At 33.1% G+C, this 23,802-nt stretch overlaps 2 protein-coding genes across 2 annotated transcripts; both read left to right on the top strand.

Moving 5' to 3' along the window:
* The first annotated feature begins 1,817 nt into the window (after positions 1-1,817).
* LOC134699926 (uncharacterized) lies at positions 1,818-4,157 on the top strand. The gene is made up of 3 exons (XM_063561320.1): positions 1,818-2,273; positions 2,488-2,634; positions 3,042-4,157. Exons 1-3 carry the CDS (start codon positions 1,962-1,964, stop codon positions 4,155-4,157), a joined length of 1,575 nt encoding a protein of 524 aa, XP_063417390.1. The 5' UTR covers positions 1,818-1,961.
* Positions 4,158-8,846: 4,689 nt separating this feature from the next.
* LOC134699924 (uncharacterized) lies at positions 8,847-23,792 on the top strand. Its single transcript, XM_063561319.1, has 8 exons — positions 8,847-8,990; positions 14,650-14,710; positions 15,144-15,306; positions 17,380-17,667; positions 18,337-18,412; positions 20,694-20,764; positions 21,975-22,052; positions 23,455-23,792. The coding sequence occupies exons 2-8, from the start codon at positions 14,675-14,677 to the stop codon at positions 23,790-23,792; spliced, it is 1,050 nt and encodes a 349-aa protein (XP_063417389.1). The 5' UTR covers positions 8,847-8,990; positions 14,650-14,674.
* The last annotated feature ends 10 nt before the right edge of the window (positions 23,793-23,802 follow it).

Below are 23,802 nucleotides of genomic sequence, written 5' to 3'. Positions count from 1 at the left end.
CGTATGCTACCATTTTATATAAAAAGACATTGTGGTGATTATTTCTTTTAGACGAATTTTTAATTTCACATGGGGAATGGTGGTTTACAGGGTTGAAAAATCTAAAGTTTTCATGAAACTAATTTCAGAAAAATACCGAGATTTAAAATTATCTAAAAAAATTTTAAATCCACATAATAGATAATACCACTACGCAAGTTAACAGTTTCACAGTATTTTTGACGAACCTCTTTCACTGCGGACAGGCTTTTAGTTTATCTAATGGGCGATTCTGTAGTGGAACATGAAGATGACCCGGCAATGATCCGGTTCTTGTACAGAATTTTGAAGCTTAGGTATCCAATACAAACAAGGATAGTCCTTCGATTTGTAGTTCAATGTATTGTTCATTGAAGCCATGAAGGACTAATGATTTGCTAAAATGTCATCCTTGTCAAATGATATGTCTTTGTCATGTTTGTATGCTTGTGTTACCTGAGTGCTCATTTATTTTTAATTCCTTGACAAGACATTCGTAGTAATACGATTTACATACAACGACACTATTATTTGAAGCTTTGTCCGCAAGAACAACAACATACTTATCATAAAGAAATTATATACATTTCACGACCTCTTTGTCCCTAAACACAGACTTCGATCGATCATTCACATTTCAAATTATGAATGCGACGTTTTATCAAAGACCTAATAGTTTTGATCTATTCTTACAAAGTGTTCAGTTCAACTTCTCATTTAGCCCATACTTGGGCGTATATGTAGTCCTCAATGGAATCCAAAAGTAATTTGAAGTTATGGTTCCAATTGATGTGTTAGGGTTTTTAAGCTTAGAACCATAATTAATCACCTTTTTGAAGATTCTCATTCTGAATTATGTTTAGATCTCCAGTCATTACATGACCAAATGCCTGTTATTATAAGGCAAGTGGGAACAGTCATATTTCAGAAGGTTTTGTATGTATTGTTCCAAGTCAATGTCCTGCAATGCTTGTTTATAGTAAAATACGTTGGGTGCAATGGTTTTGCAAGTGTATCTGTAGGATACAATAATAGAATCATTTTGAAAATAAACAGGAATTTCAGATTTCCTTGTGATATAGAACGTTGCAAATGTTGATTGCATCAATTCCTCTATTGGTAAAAGGAACAAGAAGGAATTTCATCTTTTCCTTATGTAAAGGTGCAAATCTTACTAGTTTGAAAAGACGAAAAAGAGCTACATCACAAATTATCGGTCGTCCCTCTGTCTATATCACTCTGTTCAGCTCTTAATATTATTCCGTATCATGTCTTTGTAACGTCAAATACGTTGACCCGGCCTTAATAACTTTGACCCGGACTTATCAGCGATGTCATAATGTTTGAACCGACGTTAATAACTTTGACCTGAACTTATCAAGTCATCTTTTGTGTGCTGGCGAAACTGGCGAAACAAAGCAAACACTTCCGAAACACGCAAATATAGCCCGATAAATCGATAATCAGATTATCTGCATATTGATATTGTAAAATATCAGCTGCTTGGCATTATATGAAGGCTTTTTGATCTCGTTCGCTACGCTCACTCGACAAAAAGCTTCATATCATGTCTCGCAGCTGATATTTTACGATATCAACATGCAGATAACCTGATAATCGGTACTTATACTGACAAGTCTGTATATTGAAGACACTGTATCGATGCATCATTTGTAAAGTGCATTAGTCCTGGGTTGTACTTGTACCTCTGTTTGGAGAGATTTTTAATTACAGTTGAATGCAAACATTCGAATCGTATTCTTATTTTTTTTAAATTGATTAATTTATAATAGCAAAGATCGGTTGAACTAATAATAGATTACAAAGCTATTTTTAGAATGACATCACAGGTAAAGTTCCCGGATGTCATGCAAGCCATTGTAAACAACGCTTTGCATGAGGCAAATTTCATTGATATATTTTTCTTCTTTCCGACTAATTAAATGGATGAATTACCGCAGCAATCAAAATCTGAAGGAAATAAACATTGTTGCTATGGAACATGTAATAGTGATACTAGGTACAGACATCGAGAAGAAATGAAATATGTGTTTTTTATCCCTTTCCCTAAACCGACGACTCGTAGGGAAACCTGTCTAAAATGGATCAAAGCTTGTGGTCGACCCGGTAATGATTTCAACGTGGATAAAATCAAACGTTCCACATATATATGCAGCAAGCATTTTGTAGGAGAAAGTGGTCCTACGGCTGAAAATCCTGATCCAATCCCAGCACTTTTACACACAGATGAACAGGTTAGTTTTACATCCCCCTTTTCTTCAACATACATGTTCTTTTTATATGGAAAGCTTTTGAAATTATAAGATTCACTCAAAATTAATTCAGATTAAGCTATTCACTGCAAATTTAGCTTATTCATAACAGTGAATGATTCTTTTCCTGTTTATTGTTTAAATTGAATTTAAACCAAAAATATATTTACACTCTAGATCTTTATATTCTACACAGGTTGAAAGGTTTGAACGCAAAAGGAAAGCGCCTACACCAAGGAGAAAGCCAATAAAAATTTCAAAGAAGGATATTAAATCTGCTGCTGAAGGTTTACTTGACCTGTCCAATGATTTAAATAACTTTCCTGAGACAACACATGTACATGTAAGTATTTAGATGTTTTATTGAGCCAGTTGACAGAAAAAAATCATTGAAACACAATCCCTTAAAAACTCAAAATAATTCATGAATTAAGTTTGATTTATTTAAAATGTTTATTACAATAGTGCACGTAATCTTAGAAATGGTAAAATCTCTCCTCTGCACACACTTGTGGCTAGAATTTTGTTTTAAATTAGTTACATACATTGTAATATATTACATGTTAATATCTACATGTGCAAATTAGTGCTTCTCCTTATATTATTGTTTCAATTCCAGTTAACAACAATTATTACAGGAAAATCAGTTATTAAATAAAGCATATAAAATAGTAGGAAATATTTTTTTTCATATACATGTACAATTTTGTAAATTAATTATATATACAAATGTAGAATATTATATTTCAGGAAACATCATTGCTAGTACTTTGCCCTGCTACAGATGCATCGTCACAAACTGTTGATGTACAGACAAATGACAAAGAAGTGCAAACAATATACGAAAAAGAAGTTTTAAACGCCAAAATTGAAAACATGATTTTAAAAAACCAAATGCGAAATTGTGAAAGTAGACAGAATGATCAGCCAAATGAACAAAATGACACCACCCTATCATTAAAGGCAATTAAAGACAATGATGTGAAAACGAAATTATTCACAGGATTAACATATGCTCAGTTTTGCATTCTATTTAACTTTCTTGGCACTAGTGTTTACAATTTAACATACTGGGATGGGAAAAATGATGCAAAAGAAAGTTCAAGGAAAGGAAACAGAAAACTTGAACCGAAAGATGAGTTATTTCTGACTTTAGTAAGAATAAGAAGGGGTTACAGCATCGATACTATTTCACACTTTTTCGGAATTGCATCTTCTACAGTTAGCATAGTTTTTACAACATGGATTCAGCTACTGTATTGTCATTTTAATGAGTTGAGACATGACATGTTTCCAGAACGACAGCATTTTAAAGTTGGATTACCAAAAGTATTTAAAACTTTTAAAAATATACGTTGCACAATAGATTGCACTGAATTCTTTGTACAAATGCCAAGAGATTTCAAGAGACAAGGCAATTTATATTCCTCGTACAAGAACCATCATACCTATAAATGTTTGATTGGTATAGCACCTAACGGATCAATTGTTTATGTCTCAGACTTATTTGAGGGCTCAATAAGTGACCGAGCAATTATTGAGCAAAGTGGTTTTTTAGACTATATCAACCCAGGTGATTTGGTTCTTGCAGATAGGGGATTTACAATAAAGGAGCTGCTTCTCAAACGCCAAGCCTTCTTGAATATACCACCATTTCTAGGAAAAAGAACAAAGTTTACTGCTCAAGAAGAGTTAACTACAAGACGAATAGCCAAAGCTCGTAAACATGTTGAACGTGTCATAGAACGTGTGAAAAAAATTAAGTTATTGAGTGGAAATATACCTTTGTCATTGTCTCCAATTGCCAATCAATTAGTATTTGTTGCAAGTAGCCTAGTTAACTTTCAAGAACCTTTAGTTAAATGATAAAAATACATTGAACACTTTTTACATGTGCATGAGTGTATCCATATAAAATATATAATATAACATAAATAATCTATTTATTGACTTGAAGTATTACTGGTGTATTAATGTCTTTTAAAATAATAGGAAACAGTTTCCTAGGAACCCTCATTTCAAACAGCTCAGGGGCAATAACTCGTCGCCAAAGGGTTGTTATATTTCCTATCATACTAGTTATAAGCTGCTGGTCTCGTCTTATTCTCTCTACATTTGGCTTACCAAGAGATGACCATAACACAAAGTCACACCATTCAAGTCCTGTAACTGCAAGCTGGAGTTGAATTTGATAATAGTATGCATGGTGAGTTTTAAGTTCCAAAGAAGCATTCTCAGAGGTTGGGCGAGAGAAACACGCTGAATATAACTCGCTATTCAATATTTTTTTATCTTTCAGAGCCATAAATAAATCAGAAGGTGCCACTTTGCGAAATAGTTTTGGACATTTTAATTCAAGTAAACCATATTTCATATTTTCTTCTGGATCAAAAACAAGACCATCAGGTGAACATCCTATTTCTGGCCATAGTTTATTTATCCAGAAGCCTGTTTTTATGACTCTGAAATCTTGTATTTTTCCTGCCATATATTTTAAATAATCAGCTCTGGCTTGCTCTTCACTTTCAATACCATATACAGTGTCTGGTGTAGAAAATGTATGTAAAGCCCAGATGTTATATGAAATAAAGTTGAATAGTTTGCGTTTGGTAGAATCGCAATACTGGGTTTCAGTGTTTAAGATATTTCCAAGATTGCTTGCTTGTTTTGATGTTGAGGCAGTGATCCGGAACCATCTATTGGATTTCCAAGTATCAGATTCTGATTGTTGTTCAGTATTTTGTATCATGTAGGCAGCTGTAGGGTACTGTTTACCTTCATCACGTAGATTATCAAACATGATCCAAAATAAACTTTCAAGCTGATCTACTCGTTCTTCTTCTAAACTATAATCTTCATATTGAGAGGAGAGCAAGGTTCCCCACATAGAGGGCTTGCTAGTTCTTAGAGAATTATATTGCATTTCTATTATAAAAGAATTTTTTGTCTCTTTGCTAATGTTTCTTTGGTTCTGTGGCCTAGGATCAAAAGTGCTCAGCTTTGTTGGTCTAGATTTATAGTATGAATATGCTGCTTCTGTTATTTTTGAAGGATTCTTGTTTGATTTTTTCCCCTGGTTCCATTCACATGGCTTACTTGTACACGCAGTTGCATCATAGCCTGATTCTTTACAGTGCTTATTCAACATTAACAGCAGTGCTGCTACATGGTTGCATCGTCCTAGGCAAGATGCTGGACAGGTACAACTTGCATCTAAAACAGCTCCACTAATTGATGACAATGTTATGTGCACAATTCTGTGCTCTTTTCTCATAGATGCATCAACTTTCCCCTTTATAAAATATAAGTCTGAACCCTTTGAATTGTCCATTATATTTGTCACACTTCCACTTTTGACATATTGTTCTCCTTTTGTGAGAGGCTTGGAAGTCATGTGTGACAAGTCCGTATCCTCCTGCTTCCCGTCTTCTCCTAAAAGGACAACGCTCTCCAGTAAATAATGGTATATGTGCCCATAATTAAAATTGACCGGTATGGGTCTAGACGGAAAAGTTTTCCATCCTAATACTGGTGGGATAGCAGGTTGATTTTTTTTTACACTTTCTGGTTTGACCTTTCCAAGTTTTATATCGTACCACTTCCCTTGATCAATGTTGATATCAATTTGATCTACCCTGCCGGAATTGATTACATCATTGCATCTGAAAACAAATAATTTACAATTTGAACCGTTTTATTTATATCAAACATGTCAAAGATAGAAAACAAATATTCTATTGATAGCTCGGCTTAAAATAGCTCACTTCATTCGGGGAAAAAAACATTTGTAAATAAAATTATAATGGGCGTAAATAACTTCTTGTCAATATTATTAGTCCTCCAATGAAATTTGATACACAAAAACGTTTGTCACCCGGTGAATCAATCATAAACTGTCATTGGCTCAGGTAAAGTGGTTTGTCAAATGACAAAAGAAATAGGCGTTGTTATTGAGGTCACTCACCTTTTAAGTAGTTCAGTTCGGTTTCCTGATGATTTAATACCTCTGCATTCTAACCATCGTTTAAGCTGCATATTGCTATAATCTTCTAATTTATTTATGTCAAGTTTAGCCCCTGGAATATCTTCAGCAGTCAGATAATTTTTTATAAGATCTCGTGTAGAAGCCATTATTATTGTTGATTGTTTGCATGAGCATCGACCACGTGACAGATATATACATATTCATTACCAATTAGTGACGTAGCGCACGATCTTTGCTATTTCCCGGGAGGTGCTCTCAATAATTGATTGTAAGAAAGCAACAACTTTCTATCAGGAAACCGATTAGTCGAGTATCATTGTGGTTATCAATACTCGGTACTACCGAGCGATACTCGAGTACTTGTTGACATCCCTAAATAGAATTATCACTACAAATGATAAAACATATAACAATATCCGACCAGAATTATAAATACAGCATCACATCTTAATACATGAATGTCAGATACACAAACACTGTGACACGGCTTATAGCAATGTGTATTCACATTCAGCAAAACAGTCATATTCGGGAAAAGGTCATGTTCGGTACTTAATAGACCACAAATTTACGACGTGGTAAAAATTTCTCTAGTAAGTTTAGACACTTCGTATGAATCAACCAATTCGTGATGATGTCCATTTTTATATTAAGTGATAATATATGCATCATCAATGTATCTGAAAGTAAAATTGAAGAATTTCACAAGGTGCTTTTTTGTTTTGTCGTTTAGAAGGTTCAAAGACATTGGACTAAATATAAAACGGAAAGAAGACATGGTAGGATTGCCAATGAGTCAACTCTTTACCAGAAGGAAAACTACGTAAAAACGCCAACCATAGGCCACCTTACGGCCTTCAAATATTAGTAAAGCCCATACCACATAATCAGCTATAAAAAGCGCAGAAATGACAAATGGCAGTTAATACAAAATATGTACAAAGACAATAATCGACAAAAAAATATGTAACGCAGTAACAAACAAAAAAGTTATCAAAGGTACAATGATTATAATTTAGTACGTCAGACGCGCGTTTCGTCTTCATGAGACTCATCAGTGACCCTCATATCAAAATAGCATATCATAACAAACGAGAATCAAAGAATTACAGACTCCTGAATTTGGAAGGTCACATACATACAGATTGTGGCGGACTACGCCTTGCTTTTTATAAATACAGTTGAAAGTAACTGAAAACCAGAACCAATATACCTATAAATATAAATATATGTCGACAATACGTTACTTATTCAAATGTAACAGACATAGGTGTTTATTGAATTACAAACAGGAATATACTGAAACAAAAAACTATGGATTTTCATTTCAAGCTGATAAGATAACGGGAAGTTCTTCCTTTGATATACTTTGATACAAGTGCGACTCAACAAAGATTACAAAATAGATAAAGGTGTGTTGTTGCACAACTGATCCAGGTGATGAGAGGGTAATACATATTCATGTGTAACCAAACCACATTAGTGTGTAATTGTGTCAATACGTCAGGAGCTTTTTTTTCAAATGTTATACTTGGTTGTTGATGGCTTATTTATTTTTCGTTTGTAATTTAATTAATCATTCATGCAGTTTATTTCTCGTATGAATTATGTCAAATTATTATTTTGTCATGCGTTAGTGTCTTTTACGGCTTACAAAAGATATCACACATCTCTAGCTGTTAAAATTCTATGTATAAATTAAAATAACAAAAACACTAAACTCCGAGGAAAATTAAGAAAAACGGAAAATCCCTTTTCAGAGTATGTTTCAGATTTAAGTGTGGCGTTTATTTCCTTGAACTATTTTACATTATTGTATAATGACAAGCTAAATTCCGCTTCCCATGTACAGGATTTTCTAGCTGTATCATAGACCCATTACATGTAGGTGGCCTTATGTCGATTTCTGCTATTTGGTCGGTATGTTGTTTCTATAACATATTCAACTTTTTCATGCTCTTTTATTTGTTGTTTTTTTTTGGTGAAAATTTGTCTTACTATATCCATACTTCACCTCATATTGTGTACATGTATACATTTTCTGCTAATCTAGAAGTAAAATAAAATGTTGAATCAATCTAAAGTCTCGGATTTTCTTCCCCAAATGCACGAACTGCATTTGCCTTATTATGCTTATTAAACACAACTTCTCTGGGTTTTTTTGTTTTGTTGATATGCTTTAATTTCGAATTTACGTTGACCCTTTAATCGGTTTGATGCGGCACAAAATTGCAAATGTGGAAGCTTAATATTTTCGATGAGTTGACATTTTCAATTTGGGTTGGGAATATATTTGATAATCTTAAAAAGCGACAATTAATAATCTCTAAATACTGGACATTTAAAATTTAGCTTCAATGCTCTATTTTCAAAGCAAAAGTCCAAATAAAGGGGGTGGATATTTATCATGAAAATCAAAAATAACTGGAAAACTAAACTTTTTATTGTTATAAAAGGACATCTATAATTTTGTGCTGGTTACTTGATAAAATAGTTATATTCCAAATGGACTTGAAAGACAAGGGACGATAATTCACTCAATATTTGTTTATTTACCTGACATGAACCGGTCTACATACACATGAAAAATGTTGACAAAACACACCGACGAAAAGATTTCTGCATGCTTGGAACATAAGTATATTTAATGTTGGCTGAAGATATTAAGGAATAAAAGATCTACTGATTAAACAAGTAGCATAGTCGAATATAATGTAGGTAGAGATAACTTTATATAATTTACATTTGATGAAAGTACAATACACTATTCATTTGCCAAAACACAATGAGATTAAATGATTATAGTAATATCAAAAACAAACAATTAAACAATTGCATAATAATAATGCAGTGACACTGTCTTTCCTATTTAAATTAAAATACAATAAAAATGGATGACTGCAAAATAAAAGTGCATTCTTAAATTATCATTTATGTCAATGAACAAACATGCAACCATTATTGCCATTAAGGTTGATGTCCTTGAATTCAGGCAATCATTCACATATTTTTATAATGGAGAATCGCTGCTCAACAAAGTGTACAATACCCTCAATAATATTGAATGTAATCTGACACATTTTAAATGTATGTTTATTTTCTAAAGATAGGTTTCCCTACAAAGGTTATTTAATATATACTAATGTGTATTTTTCGTGTTCAGTAGTGTATAACACAGTTTGTGAAATTATACTGATAGAACATTAATTTATTATACTGAGTGCCAATGAAAACGCAACGCTTGGTTTTTCAAAAATAAAATTGTATCAGAAATGATAATCTTTCAAAATAAATTGTTCTTGAAGATTAACAATTTTAATAATAGATCAATATCAAACAAAAATGTGTCCTTGTCATCTTTCGTGCGCAATAGGTAAACGAAACATGCAATGTCGAATCATCAACTCACAGTGGTAACAAAATATGTTACAACTCCGTGGTGTAGCGCAATCTCGACAGCGCCATGGAATTGATCACCCCAGACGTTTAATGTGATCCCGATGAATGTTATTCCACTTGTCTCTCAAAGCAAACTCAAGCTGACTTTATGATATTGGTGGTGGTTTTCATCGTCTAAACAATCTCAAAATTGATGCAAAAATGTTCTCGATCGGTCAAAATCCGGGGAAAAGCATGACTTTTGGCCAAGGCAGGTGTCAAATGTCTATGTAACCACCACCGACGGTTTTTGTTACAAAATGAATCCTTTTTGGTTTAAAGAATTCGATGTTTACGCCAAACGGCCCTTTAGATGTCACTAAGGAAAGACTGTGGTGCTCTTCGACAATTTATGCGCAAATGGAGCTTACTGAAATTGCTCCAAAAGTTCTCCCACGATCACCATTGAACTCTCGTGACCTTTGGACAGCCATCAGAGTCGATTTTGAATATGTGAAAGACCAAATGTATCGGTCTTGCTGAGCATTTCTTGCGTTTTGTACCCAAGGATGTGGCTTATCATTAAATGATCCATTTTGGTTGAATTTGTGGATGATTTGAGTTATTGTAGATGCTACAACTTCAGTCTTTTCGTAATTGTATGCAGTGAAAGGCTTCATTGAATCATGCCAAAAACTGCATTTCGCTGGTTGTCAGAAAGTGCTGACATTTTCCTAGATGTTAATTGCAGGTTCTTCACAATAAGGGCGGGAAAATTCATGACATTACCTCAGGTTCAAATGACAAAATCGTAAAAATGGTGCGTATGTTCAAAAGCTGTGAACTCGGTTTATGGCAGTTCAAAATTCCTTACTTCGCATTTGTTCCAAAAAAATCACTCAACCGTAAAGTTGTCGAAAATTGTCTTAAAAGTCATTTTTATACAACTATACAAAGTTTTAATATAAATGAAATAAAAATAAAATTTTTTTTTTGAAAAAAACAAAAGTGTTGCGTTTTTATTGGCACTCAGTATATATTCACTTAAACAGACATGTGCGATAATATCCAGCCTTTTAGACCAACAAAACTGAAGATCTGACATTATGGTTATAATTATGGTCTGATTTATAATTGTTTATTTTGTAACAACAATTCTAAAATGCCTGTATCAAGTCAGGAATATGACAGTTGTCGTTTGATATTTTTTGTCATATGCAATTTCGATTAGGGACTTTCCTTTTTGAATTTTCCACGAAGATCATTATTTTTGTGATTTTACCTTTTTGTGTATATTAAATTGACCACAAGGCTAGACGAGTATATTGTTAGTGTTTGATGCTTGATATTACCATTTACATAGTATTGATAGATATAAGGGAAGACAATCAGTCAATATATGAGTTAACAAACCTCTAATTCAAGGTACAAGGTTTTGTATTGATATCAAGTAATGTCGATATTTGTTATTTGATAGGTTTTCATAATATATAAACCACAAATCATTTTAACTGCTATTTAAACATTGTTGTGACGTAATTATATTGATGTACCCGTTCTTTTTGTCAGTGATTGGACTATCATTTCGCTGTAAGAAACCATTATGTTACCTTAAACCGTCCAATATTTTGAAGAGAATAACTGCTCTTTCTTATAAATATTGGACAGCTGAAGCTTAAGATAGCATAACAGGTAAATGATAGTCGAATCACTTGGAAAAAAAAACTATCAATTCCGCCAATTGTTTTCGACATGTTTAAAAAAAGTACAACCAAAAAAAACCAAATGACAATTTCAAAAAACATTTGATTAAAGTCACCTTCCAATACAATAATTTTTGTCACTCATTAAAACGGTTTCTTGAAAAAGAAATCACTTTCAAATTGTGTAACACTGCCAATAATAACATCACAGCCATTTTTCTCATGTTTTGGGATTTTTCCTTTAGCAATGATCAATCGGTTGATAATGCTCGTTTTAAGTATTGTTTGTGTTGCTTTTATGCATTTCGTTTTTCAAAAGAGTTATCCTCGTCCGTCTTTTGATATCAAAATTGACCTCTGTTGTTTCTCTTATTTCTAAAAGAGGGACGACAAATACCAAAGGGACAGTCAAACTCATAACTCTAAAATAAACTGAAAACGCCATGGCTAAAAATGAAAAGACAAACAGACAAACAATAGTACACATGCAACAATATAGAATACTAAAGAATAAACAACACGAACCCCACCAAAAACTAGGGGTTATCTGAGCTCGAGGTGCCCCTAACATTATACAGATTATGCCGCAATACAAGGGCCATACACAACATAAACTTCACCCTGTGTACAAAGTGCAAATTTTTTCAAGTCTGATAGTATTGCTTGATTATGAATATAATACAACACTTCGCTGATAAACGACAATGAATATAGGAAGTAGAATAATGGAGGCCATTACCGAATGTTATCTGTGAAAAAATTACAGCCGTGTGTCCGAGTCGCATTTTGTTCGTAGTGATATGTTTTATGTTAAAAGAAAATAAGAAAGATGGTTTTTGTCGAGCCAGCAACTTTTGTTGCAGAAAGCACGACATAGGGATAGTGATCCGGCGGCGGCGGTGGCGTTAGCTTACTTCTTAAAATTTGTATATATTTTAAAAAGTTGAAGACCTGAATGCTTCATACTTTGTATATAGATGCCTCATGATACGAACTTTCCGTCAGTAACATGTCCAATGTCCTTGACCTCTTTTTTATGGTTGAGTGACCACTTGAAAAATATTTCTTGTAATGTTGAATTATTATAAGTAGTATAATAACTATATAGGTATGTGCGTACCTTGAAAGGTCCTCATGCCCGTCAGACAGTTTTCACTTGACCTCGACCTAATTTCATGGATCATTGAACAAGGTTAAGTTTTGGTGGTCACGTCCATATCTCAGATACTATAAGCAGTAGGGCTAGTATATTTGGTCTATGGAAGGACCGTAAGGTGTCCATGTCAAACTGACAGGTGTCATCTGACCTTGACCTCATTTTCATGATTCAGTGGTTATAGTTAAGTTTTTGTGTTTTGGTCTGTTTTTCTTATACTTTATGCAAAAAGTAAAAACACAAAAATACCGAACTCCGAGGAAAATTCAAAAAGGAAAATCAAAAATCAAAAAAGCAAAATCAAAAGTCAAAACACATCAAACGAATGGATAACAACTGTCATATTCCTGACTTGGTACAGGCATTTTCTAATGTAGAAAATGGTGGATTGAACCTGGTTTTATAGCTAGCTTAACCTCTCACTTGTATGACAGTCGAATGAAATTCCATTACATTGTCAACGATCTATGAACAAAACAAACATACTCAAAGAGTAAAAATGTATGACGTGGTTATCTAGTATATGTGTTGTATGGAATCATTGTTAGGTGTACATGTCTAGCGGGCAGATGTCATCTGACCTTGACCTCATTTTCATGTTAGTGGTCAAATTAATTTTTTTATTTAATACTATATGCCATAGGTCAACTATATTTGGTGTATGGAAATATTTTATGATCTATATGTAAGTCGCTCAGGTTTTATTTGACCTTGACCTCGTTTTCACGGTTCATTGCTCAGTGTTAAAATTTCGGTTTTTGTCGGTTTTTCTTAAGCTATAAGCAATAGGTCAACTAATTTGTTGTATGGAAGAATTGTTAGCTGTACATGCCTGCGTGATATGACCTCATTTTCATGGTTCATTGGTCAATGTTTAGTTTTGTTGGTTACTGTTAAATTTATGAGACAGTTGTACTAAAGTTTTTAATTTAGGACTTTCAACATAATATCAATGATAAAGAAGGCGAGTCATTTCAGCGTTTGCACTCTTGTTTTTGCAATAGAATTGCGAGATAAAAAATTATGTTTCTGTAACATTAAAAAAACCACAAGGGACATCAATACACAAACTGCAAGGAAAAAAAACAGAGAAAGGGGAGTATATTGAGTTGGTACAGTTTTGGTAAACAATAACAGTCAGTCGAAAATTCAGATGAACAACAACAGAATTCAAAATGATTGCAAGTTGTTATCCCTTCATTTGTGCATATTAATTTTATATTTGAAATTAAAAAAAAAAACTGCGGTGCACTCGGTATGGTTTAAACGTGAAACAATGTGTAAAGTAAGATATAAGCCTCTAACAGTCCATTTTGTAAAATATTAAACAGGTATTCGGTCTGCTGCCTCAAACCTGTCCAATATTTTAACGAAATGGACAGTTATCGGCTTATATCCTTTACCTACATAAATAAATGCAACAGTAGTATGACGAAAAGCACAAAAAACTAAACTATGGGTAAAATTTTAAACGGAAAGTCCCTAATCAGATGGCAAAATCATAAGCCCAAATACATCAAACGAATTGATAACAACTGGCTCTTCCGGACTTTGTAGAGCGTTTTCTTAGTTTACCGCTGTTCAAGAGATCATAGGACGATCATATATATATATAAAAAAAAAACAATTGTAGTAACATCTAATGGTTGGCCTGATTCTGTAACCATTAACTGATATTTGATTCATGTTCAGATGGACGAATCTTCAATGATGACACAAATGTTGATATCATACACATGTAAGCGAATTATTTTCATATAATCATCCAGAAGGATCGCTCACTTAGTTAAAAAAAGTTTTAAAAAAAAAAAATTGATAGAGGACTTATGATTTCTGTTCTATTCATTTTTTAGGTTGTTACAAATTTGTTATGTTTTAAACAAAAAAATAAACTTAAGTCAAATTTGATAACTGAATATTTTCTGCTTGTTTGATTTTTTTTTAATGATTCCAATCTCGTTAAAAATATTATCGTCGAAAATAACATGAGATGATTAAGCTTCATCAGAATTATAAAATAATGAGGACACATTGTAAAAAAAGAAAAGCTAAACATGAATGAATACTGAATTATAAAACAAAAATGTGCCAATATGCATATAACACACAATAGCTTTTTGTTTATTTTTTTTTCAGATTGAAGTGATTCCTTTATCTTTGTATGATGAAATCAGCAGTACTACTTTGGTTTCTTCAAGTAAGTACATTTCAGTGTTTTATCAAATAAGTACATTTTTATTATGTGGAATACGTACACTTTTGTTCACACCTCACCGGAGTTTTGACCTTGTAGAACTGGATTGTGCAGATTGATACTCAAAATTGATCAACTGAAGACTTAATTTGAAAATAAGGAGATTTGATGTAATGTGGTTGTAAATGATATAAGAGGACCACACAAAAATATATGCGGACTACGGCTCAGACACAACTATAACTATTTGCAAAATATATAAAACTGCAAGGCAAGAGACTAGCTGAAAGATATTTTCCAATCCGACCAGCATTTGTAAGGACTGTTGTTGTACACATCTGAATATCGCTAAGACTATTGTTATACTCTTTGTAGTATCTGTTGCCTCTATCTTACCATTCGTTGACCGATTCACCGAACTTTTAATATTTTCAAGGTTATTGCTGTTACGTTTGTATATGAGTTAAAATGTCCAGCGCCAGGACATTGGCGTCTCAGAGCAAGAAAGTTTTATTGCGGTCAAAGCTATGTGTGTTTGTTGCGTTCTCCAGAGAATTCGTATCGAGAGACATGTGATGGACTGGATTATAGTAGCACAGGTAATACTGTAAAATGAAATATTTGATATATTCCCCCTATCGTGACGGACTTTTCAATGAAACAAAATTCTGCCTTGATCAATTGCTTCCTGTTTCGATTTTAAGTAACCAAGCCAATAAATTTAGTCATACGGAGGGGGAAAGTAATACTGTATCTTTCATATTTTTTTTACAATTTTTTCCAGCAATATTACCAATATATAAAAAATGGGACAATATCAAACACATTCCACATTAGTAGTCATTTTATAGTTACCTCTGATAATTTCCTTTAGTTTGGACAGGCACATGCAAATGTCGCGAGGCTAGGTATTTATAGATATAATGCATCAACCCTTTCAAACCGCAGCAGTCAACAAAATAGGGCAAACGATACCACAGGAATAGTCAATCTCATGAATCGAAAAAACAGACATTGCCATGGCTAAAAAAGAAAAGACAAACCACAATATAGAAAACTTAAGATTAGCAACACAAATCCCTTCAAGAATGGGTGCTCCGGAAAGATAATCAGACCCTGCTCCACATGTGGCATCGGTAAGAAGACAGTAAATGTTTATTTAAATCAAAAGTCTGTACTCATTCAATACTCCTATAGATAGAGGAGGAAAGTTATAGTGTAGAAGATATTTACTTGGCTGGTAAGCCGGAGTCTGGGGTATCCCTGTCCGACTTATTGTTTTTTTGCAGGGTGCTAAAACGATTTGAAAATAATATTGTATTGGCCAATGCATTTACATAGAATTACATAGATATTAACACTATTACAAATTTAAAGTTTTTCCCCTTTTCGTTGACAGTTGTGTTCATTTGACTTCTGCGTTCGATGCTTAAATTTATCACCTGATTTGTGATATTGTTGTTTTTTAAAAGTATATACAACATAAACATAGTTTACACAATTACAATCTTAGTATCTTACGGAGTTTATATATCTCAACTTGTACGATTCGCTCGTGTTTGTAACAATGTTTTAGATTTCAACGAGAGAAATTTATGTATTACTGAAAAATTATTACACCAGGGTTTTCGATATCACAAACTAGTCAAAACTTTTACTAAATTTTATCATCGGTATAAAGACATCATTCGTAAATATAGCTCAACATGCAGACTTTTTATACGTTCAGGTATTTCACATCCAATTTTGTATGGGAAATATTCTTTATAAAGCACAAAGGTGTCAGTATTCACATCAGAAACTTACAAAACCTTCAAATAGACTGATCAAGAAGGGATATAATTACGATACTGTTGTCAAGTCATTAAAGATTGCATATTTTGGCGTTAACATTGAGTCACTGATAAGGTCTTTGCGTCGGAACTAAAGACATTTATTCTAAAAACAGTTGTTGGCACGACACGGGTTATGTTCTTCTCATATATGTTATGATGGTATGATACTAAACCCCTAACGGAACGGGAAGGATTGTGCCTGATGTTCATATGATGAAATCATAATCTTTCAGTCAGTTTAATTGAAGTCTGGAGCTGGCATGTCAGTTAACTGCTAGTAGTCTGTTGTTATTTATGTATTTTTGTCATTTTGTTTATTTTCTTTGGTTACATCTTCTGCCATCAGACTCGGACTTCTCTTGAACTGAATTTTAATGTGCGTATTGTTATGCGTTAATTTTTCTACATTGGTTAGAGGTATAGGGGGAGGATTGAGATCTCACAAACATGTTTAACCCCGCCGCATTTTTGCGCCTGTCCCAAGTCAGGAGCCTCTGGCCTTTGTTAGTCTTGCATTATTTTTATATTAGTTTCTTGTGTACAATTTGGAAATTAGTATGGCGTTCATTATCACTGAACTAGTATATATTTGTTTAGGGGCCAGCTGAAGGACGCCTCCGGGTGCGGGAATTGCTCGCTACATTGAAGACCTGTTGGTGACCTTCTGCTATTGTTTTTTATTTGGTCGGGTTGTTGTCTCTTTGACACATTCCCCATTTCCATTCTCAATTTTATCTATGATGATTTTATCTACCAGTAAGTAAGATTTTGCTACAATAATTAACCGCGCTATATTACAACATATTCCTCTTCTCATTTCTTTTATATCAACTATAGGCAGCAAACTTATATTTGAACCGTATTTCAACAAAGCAGGATGCAGCTCTAAAAGATATCAGCCTTTCCCATTTTCAACAGATGGCAACAATAAGTGTGTGTATCAAACGTCTTTTTGTAATGAAGAGGGTCAAATCGTCCACCGTGAAGGAAGTATGATAAATGATACAACATGTGGATGTGATTCTTCACAAGGGTACACATTTATAACCACGCCAAAACACATCTGCTATTGTATTCCCTCAGAGGAAGACTGTTCATGTTACAAACTCATTTGTGACAATGAAGGTAAATGTGAGCAAACATTTTACTTAACACCAATAATGTATACCCTTATAGAATAATGATGTAAAAATTAAATAACAAAACTACAGAACTCAAGGAAAATTAAATACGCAAAGTCCCTTATCAAGTTGAAAATCAAAAGCTGAAACGATTGAAATGAATGGCAAATAACTGTCATATTCCTGACTTTGTACATTATACTTAATGCTAATGCTACTGATGTATCTGTATTGATTTCCTTTTTTTGAAAAATAAAAATAAAAAAACTGAATATTTTGGTTAAACTCAAGAACAAACCGATGTTGATAATTTTCCTTTACATTTTAGTTGATTACTGTGTATGCACTTGTTAGTCTGCATCTAGCTATATTATGGAACAGTTGGGTATTATAATTCATGAAAAACAAAAACCCTTATGCCAATGATAAACTATAGCCGAAAACAAAGAGAATATTTTTTACTGATATTTGTCTTGTGGAAAATAATATATTTACATTCATTACCGACACCCATGTAATCCTATCAACATTTTAATATAACATCTTAACTTTCTATTAACGAAATTGTTGCTTAATCTTAGTTGATTTCACTATCGTATGGTATATATGAATGTGCATGTCAATTATTAAAAAAACTTAAAACAATCAACTGATGTTACTTGTGTCATTACAGATAACCCGTGTCCCTTTAATCATGTTATTGGTACTGCTGTTCGGAATAAATCATGTCAAGAAATTATCGTCAGACCGTAAGTAATTTGCCACTTTGAAACTCTTTCAGTTTTCTTAACAACCCTATCGACTTCAGTACGACTTCTGTTTTATTGAAAGAAAGTTATGAAAGATGTACATTGTATGTTGTCATTCTGCTGTTTAAAGGATGTAATGCAATGCACTGTAATATTATATTATTTATCAATGCGTTTCCTGTACTTGTTCGTGTGATTGTTTGTACTATTTTCCTGTTATATAGTGTTGTCATTTTTTGGCTTTAATAATATTTTGATATGAGAGTCACTGATGAGTCTTATGTAGACGAAACGCGCGTCTGGCGTGCTAAATTATAATTCTGGTACTTTTGATAACTATTACCGTTATTTTTTAGCGGGAGGTTTGGCTAGCCCTAGCCACAAAACCAGGTTTAACCTACCATTTTTTCTTAAAAATGTCATATACATAGTCAGGAACATGGTCATTGTTATATCATAGTTCGTTTCTGTGTGTGTTACAAGTAAGTAATCTGATGTACAGTAGTTGTCGTTTGTTTATGTAATATATACGTGTTTCTCGTTTCTCGTTTTGTTTATATAGATTAGACCGTTGGTTTTCCCGTTTGAATGGTTTTACACTAGTAATTTTGGGGCCCTTTATAGCTTGTTGTTCGGTGTGAGCCAAGGCTCCGTGTTGAAGGCCGTACTTTAACCTATAATGGTTTAATTTTTAAATTGTTATTTGGATGGAGAGTTGTCTCATTGGCACTCACACCACATCTTCCTATATCTATTGTATTTTTGTTGTTTCCTAGTTTTCCCCTTATATTTGATGTATTTCCTCAGTTTAAGTTGTAACCCAGATGTGTTTTTTTCTCGATCGATTTATGAATTTCGAACAGCGGTATACTACTGTTGCCCGTTGTATGATTACCTTATAAGCTGGAGGTAAGGCTAGACATAATACAAGGTTCAATCCACAAGTTTTTCTTGTACCATGTCAGAATTTGCAGGTGTAATCAAATAGTTCGCATTTTTGCGTTTGTTTTTCTTTTCCGTTGTTTTCCTCTTATAGTTGGTGACTTTAGTTTAAGAAATCAATCTGGATTTATTTTTCTCAATCGATCAATGACCTCTCGAACAACACTTCTGTTTTTCTACCTCAGAAATAGATTAACTAAGCTGTAATTTTTAGGAACCTTTGGTTCTCAATGCTGTTCAACTTTTTCTTTGTTTGGCATTTTTACTTTTCTATGATTCGAGCGTAACTGATGAGTCTAACATGTATGTAGACGAAACGTGCATCTTGTGAGAATATGAAATTTGTAACTCTGGTAAGAGTGTCGAGTTCTTACATGTTAGATACTACTGTTGCACACATAAATGACAGCAATGCTTAACAATTAGCTAAAATAGTTTAGAGCATAAACATAAAGTTTGAAAATAGAAATATCTGGAAATCGTTTTGTTTGCAGGTAGTTTTTATAAGCAAGACATGAAGTGCTCAGTTCTGTTGGCAAATTTCAAAATGTGATATTATTTTTACAACTTGAAATATTTTTTTAACACTATTAACGTTATGATCAGTTGTGCGGATCTATGAAAAGTTACCCATTATGTAATGTGTCTGCTAATTCATACGGTAAATAACGTATTGCTGTACGTACTGTGATGGCAAAACAAGGAAATATGTCGCATAAACTTCGATCTGATTCACCTTAATTCGAAACACAAAATAAAATGTTTAAAGAGTTTAATGGTTAAGACACAAGGATCAAAAGCCTGTTTGTGACATTTCGGGAGCCTTAAACTACTGACACAAAGTTAGTTGTCGGACTTTTCTCTGAATATATTATTATATTATAAACATGTTGATGTAATAGCTCAATACATGAAATATGTTTCTACTTATCATTAATACCTCACTGTTGCTGACATGCGTAATATGCATCACTCTTAACTAACTACCAGTATTTATCTATTAAGGCTTCCGAGTTCATTACGTGTCAAGATATAATGTAGAAATATCAAACTAGACTCTTAGAATTTATGGTTGTTAAGTTAAGAAACCATCAGATTTCCCGTAATTTTTTACTGTGTTGGCTCTTAAGAATGCAACGGTTTTATTGTCAGATTAAACAGATTATCACTAGTACAAGTCTATATGGGAAGACTCATCTATCTGCATCTTAATAAAACGTTCTGTTCATTATTGCCTGTATGATTGGAAGCTATTTATACTTTTTAAATGGTCATTCATTTGTGTATCCTGTTGAATTCGTAATTGTCTTGTTGATATATTTTTTAATATCCTATACAGGTCACAACATATAAACTTCTCCTCGCTATTTGAACATAGATTTAAAGACGTAAGAAATGATTATATCGAAGGTATGTTTGCATTTGTGAAGAAAGTATCATATGTTAGCCTCCAAAAAAATAAAACAAAGATACCACATTAATTCAAATTAAACGAAAAACCAGGAAATAACTATCATATTTCTCCTAATTTAAATCTTAAAAACTGATTACTGCTAAATGAGAGCAACATATATCGAAGGGACATTCAAACACATAAATTGAAAAAAGCTGACAACGCCATGGCGTAAAAAGAAAAAAAAACCCAGAGAATACAATCAATGAACCAACAACAGCTGGAACAATTTCATGAACTCGACAACCGGGATTGTCAGTGTAAGCAGCTAATGCTATACATGCTCCACTCATCCTGTGCGTTCAATGAAGGAAACACACATATCATTTCCATCAGAAGACAAGAATAATCTTCCAGCGAACACTTTTAAAAAAATAAGTGTACGATCAGCAGTGTACTGTTGTTTTATTTAAGTTTTGCTGAATATGTTTTGTATTTGCTTGGGTAAGGTATAGCTTAGATTTAGCAAAATCATCTAACTGTGTTAACTGAACATTGTACACATAAAGCATAATATAAAAAAATATAAGGGTATTGATTAAAATTGAGAAAGGAATCCATGATGAAATCTTTTAATTTTATAGAAGAGAAATACGTGTGTCTGAAATAATTTAGTTTTATCTGGAAACACTACATTTCTCATGCAAGTATTTAATTCAAAAATGAAAAGTTCAACTATATGTCAGTGAAATCTTTACCCGTCCTAAGAGGATAAATGTGTTACTATCATTATATAACCCTTCCACCAACAGTGAGATATAATCCCCAAGTTTGCCCAAACCATCAAGATGAATGAGCTAGGAAACGAAGAAGTCTGTTACAAATTAGTTACTAGTGTATAGAGTTTTCAGTTGGTCGGTAGGGAAAAATATATTTTACAAGACATAAATATGTGCAAATCATATTCAAGCTTCGTTTATTATATGGTTCAAATGATTTTCTCGTTTGATTATTTTACAATTTTTCAATTCGATGATTTCCATCATCTTTCGCTGTGGTATTGGTTTTGCTCATTATTAAAGACCTATGTTGGCCTATAACATGTATAATTGTTAACCTCTACGTCATTTGGTTTATGGTAGAGAGTTGTCTCATTGAAAATCATATCATATTTTGTTATTTTTATATCGTGTACTGTTTAACTTAAACATACATTTCTGTTTACAGGTAGAACTAACAAATTAAACTGTATTTACTTTGCCGTAGCAGTGGTGATTGTTTTGGCCATATGTTTACCATCATACGGTAGGTGTACAAATAAAGTCAGATGAAAACTAGATGTCATGCAATCACCAGTTATTCTTATTCTTTAGTTTTCTATTTTGTGTCGTGTGTACTATTGCTTGTCATTATCAGCCATGCCGTTGTCAGTTGATTTTCCATTTATGAGTTTGACTGTCCCTCTGGTATCTTTCGTCCCTCTTTTAGAAAGTGACACACGTAACAAAAAAACAAGTTATCTTGCTTGAAACATGCACAATCTGCCTTCCTAAAATTGATACGAAAGTTCCCAAACGGACATTCAAACTTGTAAGTTGTTTAAAATACAGACTAAGCCATGTCAAACACTAAAACATGATCAAAGACAAACAACAAAATAACACAAGCCTCAACAGAACCAGGATGAAGGCAAGGTGCTCCAGATGGGTACTCGCTTACTTTTCCCCGTGAAGTATGCCCTCCTGTCCAATGTAGTTTTATTGATCATGTTGATAGTAATGTTATTGCAAAACAGTTTTATCACCCAAAATGTATTAAAGTTATCATCAATATGATATTACACTCTATCTATTTAAAGCCTTTTTGGTTATACACGTTACCGAAGAAATTTCTGTAAAATTTACATGCTTGATTTTTGATAAAATATATTGCACTGTTTTTCGAGTTTAATGCATCAACATTTAAATAATGGTGACGGCATAATCTAGCGAACAAAACAATATCTAACTGTCACTCATTTCCTTCTAAATCTTGAACGAATCTAGAAAATATAACATCTCACAATAAAAAATAGTAATGTGTGTACTCATATTCAACAAAGGCATACATTAGACAAATAAACACACCCACATTTAACATACATGTAAGTGGTCAAGTCTCTTGCCTATATATTGTATACTGTCTGGTCCAGACATGTTTGACAGTGTATTCTGAACACTTTAAGAATAGAAATACAAATTGAAAGTACATACATAAAAGGATAAATAGCAACATGAAAATTATATTTTACGTTCAGTCATTTTTGTGTTCCTTCTTGTTATTTTTAAAATTCAATAACTCGGTTAGCTATGTATGTTTTTTGTCTTTCCGTTATTCGATTCGATGATATAAACAGTGATTTTTCTGCTGACGTGAAACCTGTTTTTTATGTGATATTATGATTGTGATAAATGATTAAGACAAAACTGAGAATGGAAATGGGGAATGTTCCAAAGAGACAACAACCCGACCATAGAAAAACACAACAGCAGAAGGTCACTAATAGGTCTTCAATGAAGCGAGAAATTCCCGCACCCGAAGGCGTCCTTCGGCTGGCCCCTTAACAAATATATACTAGTTCAGTGATAATGAACGCCATACTAATTTCCAAATTGTACACAAGAAACTAAAATTAAAATAATAAAAGATTAATAATGTATTCTTGTAGCTTTATCACAGTGGCCTGATTCAGTCTACGAAGTTCGTTCGTTTGAATGTATAGTAGATCACCTAAAGTTTATTAAAGTGTTGACAGATGATGAAAGTGCTGAGATTCAAATTCTGACATCAGATAAGGAAAAGAACAGGAAACTAATGGAAATACTTTTGAGTGGAGGAGAAGACCTTTATAATAAATTCCTCGATGCCTTAAACGCATTTAAAAAATACAAAGACCTCGCAAAACGAATAAAAAACACTGGAGTTACACCTGATGATAAAAAATGCTTTCAAAATTGCATAGAAAGTAGTGATAAAAACGTGTCGAAGGTCAATACAAACAAATGACCAGTAACAC

Source organism: Mytilus trossulus, unplaced genomic scaffold (assembly GCF_036588685.1).
Source record: "Mytilus trossulus isolate FHL-02 unplaced genomic scaffold, PNRI_Mtr1.1.1.hap1 h1tg000103l__unscaffolded, whole genome shotgun sequence".
NCBI lineage: Eukaryota > Metazoa > Mollusca > Bivalvia > Mytilida > Mytilidae > Mytilus > Mytilus trossulus.
The sequence above is the reverse complement of the archived record's forward strand: the minus strand, read 5'-3'. Positions and strand labels throughout refer to the sequence as shown.

What these genes read in the sequence shown, in the direction of transcription:
- LOC134699924 (XM_063561319.1), top strand. Translation starts at nt 14,675, where the DNA reads ATGATGAAATCAGCAGTACTACTTTGGTTTCTTCAA. An exon ending in TACTACTTTGGTTTCTTCAA is followed by an intron (nt 14,711 to 15,143) that starts GTAAGTACATTT and finishes AATATTTTCAAG; the next exon opens with GTTATTGCTGTTACGTTTGT. An exon ending in CATATGTTTACCATCATACG is followed by an intron (nt 22,053 to 23,454) that starts GTAGGTGTACAA and finishes GTATTCTTGTAG; the next exon opens with CTTTATCACAGTGGCCTGAT.
- LOC134699926 (XM_063561320.1), top strand. Translation starts at nt 1,962, where the DNA reads ATGGATGAATTACCGCAGCAATCAAAATCTGAAGGAAATAAACATTGT. An exon ending in TTTTACACACAGATGAACAG is followed by an intron (nt 2,274 to 2,487) that starts GTTAGTTTTACA and finishes TATTCTACACAG; the next exon opens with GTTGAAAGGTTTGAACGCAA. An exon ending in CTGAGACAACACATGTACAT is followed by an intron (nt 2,635 to 3,041) that starts GTAAGTATTTAG and finishes ATTATATTTCAG; the next exon opens with GAAACATCATTGCTAGTACT.